The 7,443-nt window shown below is 44.7% G+C and overlaps 1 protein-coding gene across 1 annotated transcript in view; it reads left to right on the top strand.

The window, feature by feature from the left end:
* Nucleotides 1–3,133: 3,133 nt before the first annotated feature.
* LOC123515048 overlaps nt 3,134–7,443 on the top strand; it is an 11,753-nt gene continuing 7,443 nt past the window's right edge. Inside the window, exons 1-3 of the mRNA XM_045273440.1 lie at nt 3,134–3,463; nt 5,902–6,110; nt 6,437–6,578. Coding sequence (XP_045129375.1) covers nt 3,400–3,463; nt 5,902–6,110; nt 6,437–6,578 — 415 coding nt within the window. The 5' untranslated portion in view covers nt 3,134–3,399. The remainder of the gene's footprint in view (nt 3,464–5,901; nt 6,111–6,436; nt 6,579–7,443) is intronic.

The raw sequence follows: 7,443 nt of genomic DNA, 5'->3' as shown, positions 1-7,443 counted from the left end.
GAACAAAGGCTACGCTTTAAAAGGCTTGCCCATTTGTCTCGCCGCTTCCCGGGATTTGAACCCGGGCCCTCTCGACTGTGAGTCGAGGGTTTTGTGTGTGTGTGTATTTCACCTCGGTCGCCTACTGGTCACCCAGCCAGTCTTCCCCATGACGGAGCGAGCTCAGAGCTCATAGAACGATCTTCGGGTAGGACTGAGACCACAACACACTCCACACACCGGGAAAGCGAGGCCACAACCCCTCGAGTTACATCCCGTACCTATTTACTGCTAGGTGAACAGGGGCCACACATTAAGAGGCTTGCCCATTTGCCTCGCCGCTTACCGGGACTCGAACCCGGGCCTCTCGATTGTGAGTCGAGCATGCTAACCACTACACTACGCGGTGTGTGTGTGTGTGTGTGTGTGTGTGTGTGTGTGTGTGTGTGTGTGTGTGTGTGTGTGAAAGATTTTACTAAATTTGAGTTTTTATTAGAAACTTTCATATCTTATCAATCACTAAAACATTTCCAAGCACCCTAAACACACTTACACACTTAAACACTCTAAAATACACCTAACGTATACCCAGTACATTTGAAAATACCCCGAAACACTTCCATACTCACCCCAAACATCACATGACGTCAAAACACGCAAAAAAAAAAAAAAAAAAAAAACTCAAAACACGCAAAACACCTGCAGCATCCCAGACCGTCGCATAAAGCACATCCAAACACACCCAATACCACAAAACACACCCAAATATCTTAAACATCCTCAAAACACACCTATTCCTCATCCATTCCTTCTGTCTTCTTCCTTATCCCTACTTTCTTTTTTTTTTCCTATTACTGGAATAAAAAAAAAAAAAAAAACTTATCTGATATACATACTCTTGTTTACGCGCTCCACTCCTATCCCAATATGTACACACATGCAATGTATGTGTTGCCGGGGAGGAATTTTTGACCCTGCAGGAGCGATTTGGCACTACAGCAAGATCACCATATTGCCACATTAAGTATAAGGACCAGAGACGAGTTAACATCTCTCACTTTATTTAGTAACATGGACACGCTTTCATAGATCGTGTCCACACACCCATCGCTGCTATTTCCGTCAGTGGAGAGGTAAGTAACCAAACAGGGGGCGCGTGCCATGAACTATGCAGACAGTTCAGAGAAGGCTGGCTGGATTTATGAAACAAGCTCTGCCATTAAGGCAACGTTTTCTTTACTCTACTCTACTGTACAATATCTAATGTGATGTACTCTTATACGTGATGCAGTATTACCTATATAAGTAAGACAAACATACATGCACCGTTTGGGAATAAAAGAACAAGAGCGAATCAAGTTTAAGCAAAATATTTTTCGCCTTCATTATTGTTATTTATCTTCTTCAGCTGTCAGGATTTTTCCCTGAGGGGGCTGATGGAGCTGCTAATGTTGATACATCTCCAGCACTATAGGTGGGCATCACTGCGATAAATCATCGCTATGATTTATTGGGAGAACAATATGCAGGTTAGGCCCCGTTAGGAGTTGTCCGTTAGTTTTTTTTTTTTTTTCCTGAGTTATCAATTTATTGATATCGCCTCCGATAATTTTGGTTCCAAACTAGCGATGATCGATCATTTAAGTATATACTGAGCATACGTGAGCACTATATACGTATACTGGTTGGTGCTTGCATGCTAGCAGATGACACGATCAAGCATGCAGTGAAGTCTGCGTTCAGAAAGCTGCTCCAGACACTGAGCACGTGGCAGGTCCTTGTGGGTGTAGCATAGTTGATGAAGTTACTACTCTGTCTGTCACGGTAAGATCTGGCGAGGTGAAGGTGTTTCAAGTAGCGTTATGCATGGAAGGGCGTGTGTGGGGCCAAAGCACACTAAGACTCACTTTAAACATGGCACAACACCCCTCCCCTCAACTCCCCAAACACACACACACACACACACACACACACACACACACACACACACACACACACACACACACACACACACACACACACACACACACACACACACACGGCCCGGTAGCTCAGTGGTTAGAGCGCTGGCTTCACAAGCCAGATGACCGGGGTTCGATTCCCCGGCCGGGTGGAGATATTTGGGTGTCTCCTTTCACGTGTAGCCCCTGTTCACCTAGCAGTGAGTAGGTACGGGATGTAAATCGAGGAGTTGTGACCTTGTTGTCCCGGTGTGTGGTGTGTGCCTGGTCTCAGTCCTATCCGAAGATCGGAAACAATGAGCTCTGAGCTCGTTCCGTAGGGTAACGTCTGGCTGTCTCGTCAGAGACTGCAGCAGATCAAACAGTGAATTACACACACACACACACACAGCTCAGCTCAAGGCAATCAAAATCCGCTAAAAAACAACCTAAATATACTAAAACCATCGAAACACCGCAATTTAAGCCCAGAACACACCTAAACGCATTCAAAAGACTGGCACGGAGATTGCCCATACAGTAAATCACAAAACTATATTTCCCTTAGGTAGTCTGGTTTGTGTTGAGATAAAAATCAGTAAATTTTCCCTTCCAGGACTTTGTTTTAGTTTAAAACAGTGGTGTCTACTGCCCAGCCTTTTCCTAGCTGAGCGAGTACCACATGGAGGTCCCGTACAGTCAGTCACAGCGTACTACATGGTTTAAAAAAACTCAATTCCAGCAAATATAAATTTATTCACAAGTAGAATACAAATGAACTAACAACAAAGAACATAACTTAGTTTAATAGATTATCTTGCCTAAGTCAATAAAGATTTTACTGAAAAATTAATCAATTTAATTTAACTAAAAATCGCATATGATCCTGAAAATGCTCATGTACCACCCGGAAGGTCTACGCGTACACTAGTGGTACGCTTACCACAGGTTGGGAACTACTGGTTTAGAGAGAGAGAGAGAGAGAGAGAGAGAGAGAGAGAGAGAGACGTCTTTCCTGCATCGAAAAACATATACGTAAAGTCACTAGAAACATACATGTACGGACCTTGCATATACTTACATACATGCCAAAGCACGAGAACTGGACTGTGCGAGGGCGTTGATAATTATCATTCTTTATTAGTGTACGCTGACTATACGCGGCAGCAGCAGCAGCAGCAGCAGTAGGCGGGGCACGGAGCCATCAGAGTGCCAGACGTAGCTAGCTGGGTTCAGTCTGGCGTTGGTGGCACGGGCGGAGGAAGGTAGGGCCCCGCACGCTGGATCTCCTTCTCACGTGCCGATAGAGGACAAGCTTGGTGATCTGTTTGTTGTGTTTACCAGTTAACAAATCCTGCCTACAGTGTACTCTGCACGACGTGGTAGATGGTCAATGTTACTACGTATTAGCAGTAGCGAGTGACACTTTCCGAGTTCGTTTGGTTGTGTGGAGTTTGACACAGAGAGGGAGGTGACAAACATGACATCGCCACTCGCCTTCTTCCTCTGCGTGTGGTATATAGCCTTCGATGTGTGCAGAGGTGGTGAGTATGAAGCAGCTACTTACATAACTACACTTTCCACTTTCGGCGAGACAGTTGTGCCATCATCATCATCATTCTGCCATCGCCCACACACTTTTTTGGGAGACGTGAATATCTCTCTCTCTCTCTCTCTCTCTCTCTCTCTCTCTCACACACACACACACACACACACACACACACACACACACACACACACACACACACACACGATGAGGAAGTGGTGTCAGCAACGAGTGTGCATAGTTTTAAAGAAAAATTGGATAAGTGTAGATATGGAGACGGGGCCACACGAGCATAAACCCCAGGCCCTGTAAAACTACAACTAGGTAAATACACACACACACACACACGCGCGCACACACACAACACACACACACAACACACACACACACACACACACACACACACACACACACACACACACACACACGCACACACACACACACACACACTTAGCATCAGGATAATTACTACGAGTTGATAAAAAGGATGTATATGATCACGTCAGACCAAGAGGGTTGGTGTCTGTCATCCCTCTTTGGAATTAATAAGTATCAATAAGCTTCGTGATCACCAGTTAGATTACCCTTCCTGGACAATAAATTTAATGTTCTTGACAGTAACTGACGCTCAGCAAGAATTCTGTAGGTCCCTCTAGCCTCAATTCTCTGATATCTCTCTATCTCTTCTGTCTTCAGTGTGGACATCAAAAAGGATTCAACGCAGGAAGAGCAAAAATCACAAAACCTATGTGAGAAAAAAAAGGACTGAACAAGCTTTGAATTCCTAATACCCTTTTACAAATTTTATGGAGTTAGAATCTGATTATTTCAGTGTATGGATTATGACCGTAGTCTCATGAGAGTTTCTTTCTTATTGATAACGCAGAGTCCTTAGTAAATTGTCAACTGAGTCATGAAAACAAACTTGGAAACTTTTTTAACTTTCTCTAAATCTTGGTACACAATATGCGGTGAGAGATGAGAGACTGAGACCTTTAAGAACGCGTCTGCCGCATAGACACCTGAACCATATCGACTTAAATCTAACGAGATCTCTATAGACCCATCAATAACCACGATCACATGTAACGAAGTTCACCGGACGAGCATGATTCGCGAGCACTTGGAGGGAAGAAGAAGTAAGTGGGGTGTTGTACTCACCGTGAAGTCGTTGAGTTGCGCTGTAGGGTCACTCATATGTAGTTTAATCCTAACTGAGATTTGTGGTCAATCAAAACATTGGGAGGAGAACAGTGCTGTAGTGTTGCTAAAATAGTAGTGGTGTGTCCTGTATATGACTTTTCTCCCGCAGTGTGTACAGGTGCAAGACGATAATGATAACCATGCAGGTTTGTGACAACCGAGTCGCTGCGATCACATCAAGTGGTGGTCGGTAGTGATTCGAACATGTCTCCATATTCTCTTGAGATACAAGATGATACTGAATTGATTGATCACGGAGCTATCAGGATAAAGAGAGGAAAATCAGGATGTGAGGAATTAACTAAATATTTAGGGGAATAAATTGCTGGAAGATTTTGAGGAGAAAATTGAAACGCGTCACTTTCGAAGAGCTTCTCACCATGCATTGCCGTCCAAAACAAGGCTTGTGAAAGGTAAATCTCGGGAAGTCACGAAGCAATGACTCACTTGAACCGTGGCTGACGGACAACGGCGCCACTCGCACTCTCGCTTTGTACAAACAGTGTTCATTAAACAGGAGAGAAAGTCATACTCAGAGATACTAGGGATAGTGTGTGGCAGCCGCTTCATCAACATGTGAAACAAAAATAAATAAAACAACAGTCTGAGCAATCTAACCAACGCTGTGTACGAGCGATGCCAGAGCTGCTGACTGTAACTCCACTTATTTTGTAGCTGTGGCGTGCTCCAAAAAAAATAAGCACTTCATCTGAGAATGGAATTGTGATACACACACAACAACAACAACAACAACAACAACAAACAGAAACGATTTGCCTCTGAAACCTAACCATGAACTCCACGTCTGGGTAACCAGTGTTGCACATAGAGTTGAGACAATTATGGCTTGTTTCTGTTCATCATCATCAGAGAGAGAGAGAGAGAGAGAGAGAGAGAGAGAGAGAGAGTACTAAATGCATTATCATTGATTACAACCAACACCTTTTGTGTACAATAGATGTATAGAAAATACCTTCAGAAAATTCTCTCAAATCTGCTTTCTTTCCTTTTTTTTTTTTTTTTTGCTTGTTATAAAGATCTGTGACAACTTAGGCGAAACCTTCATAAAAATATGTTTCACGTTTAATTCTCCACCATCTCTCTCTCTCTCTCTCTCTCTCTCTCTCTCTCTCTCTCTCTCTCTCTCTCGAGCACATGCATACAGAGTGGCGTGTCGTGTGTTGGTGTGTCTTGTGCCATGCATATAGCGCAAGTATAGTGTCTTCGATGCAGAGAGCTCGGTATCGCTGCAAGTGGCGGTGGAGGTGCCATCCTACGCAGTGACGGGCGGGGAGGCTACCCTTGGATGCTCCTTCCATCTGATTGGAACTCCTGTCTATTCAGTCAAGTGGTATCACAACGGCACTGAGTTTTATCGCTTTGTCCCCACCGAGAGAGCACATGCCATCAGCGACCAGTCCTCCGGTGACTTCCTAGTAGCGGTAAGGACAAGTGTGCAAGGAAGGTGATTGATTGTGTTACCACGTCAGTGAAAAATTGCGCAGCTACATTATGCTTGCCTGTCTAAAAGGAAGCTGGGGGGATCTTTTCTCTCCTTCCCACAAACGACTCTTTGAAAGGCAGACTGTCATTCATTAATATATCTGTTTTGTAGCTTCTTTTCCTTGTCCTTGCAAATCCTATTGTTTTGTTTGTTCTGATGCAAATCGAAAACCTCACTTAATAACAGAAACCGATATGTATAGTCGTGTGTTGGTGACGTGCTTAGTGTCCTGTCCGACCACCTGTGTCCTTTGCCAACCGTCAGGAGATGTTCCGCAGCGACCAACGGGTGACGCTCTCTCTCTCCCGTCTCAAGCCCTCGGCCTCGGGGAATTACCTTTGCGAGGTGATGGCGGAACACCCAAGCTTCTTGAAGGAGGCAGTCACGGGGGAAATGACCGTCTTACGTAAGTACTGACCATCCGCTGAATATACTCTCTCTCTCTCTCTCTCTCTCTCTCTCTCTCTCTCTCTCTCTCTCTCTCTCTCTCTCTCTCTCTCTCTCTCTCACATGATGACAAGAAATAAATATAATTAATAGCCTTACTCCACCTCCCCCGAGTTTTAGAGGCCATTCAGGGGTGCTCCAAAATTAGACCGATGCTCGTCTTTACGTGTGTGTGTGTGTGTGTGTGTGTGTGTGTGTGTGTGTGTGTGTGTGTGTGTGTGTGTGTGTGTTGTTTAGTCAGCTTTCTGTTCCTATATGAACTACCTGGTAAGGAAAGCTCTCTCTCTCTCTCTCTCTCTCTCTCTCTCTCTCTCTCTCTCTCTCTCTCGTCATGTAGCTGAGACCTTCTATAAATACACACGCCTTCACGCAGCTGCCCACGAGAGCTGAAAACTTGTAGATTTTAAGCGGACACGCGGCGAGAATTTAGCCACGAGGAAGCGGACGTGGGCGGGCAGGGTGAGGGTGAGGATGAGGGTGAGGGGAAGACTAAACAGAATTAATGTGGGGAACGGGAGATGTGGGCGACCAAGGGGAGGGCTACATAAACTAGGCCATACATTTCTTTAATTTAATCTGCGGGAGACGTGGGTGATGGATATGCCGAAAATGTCTTTTTTTTACATTTTGTGTGTGTGTGTGTGTGTGTGTGTGTGTGTGTGTGTGTGTGTGTGTGTGTGTGTGTGTGTGTGTGTGTGTGTGTGTGTGTGAGTGTATTGAGCAATTGTCGTAATCCTCTCCTGATTGGCCGACTTCCATGAACATATTAGTAAGTAGCTATAGACTATATAGCACTTGTGACTGTTTGAACCTCGCTATATACA

This window comes from Portunus trituberculatus, chromosome 38 (genome assembly GCF_017591435.1).
Source record: "Portunus trituberculatus isolate SZX2019 chromosome 38, ASM1759143v1, whole genome shotgun sequence".
Lineage (NCBI taxonomy): Eukaryota > Metazoa > Arthropoda > Malacostraca > Decapoda > Portunidae > Portunus > Portunus trituberculatus.
Note: the sequence above shows the minus strand (reverse complement) of the source record. Positions and strands in the feature narration are given on the sequence as shown.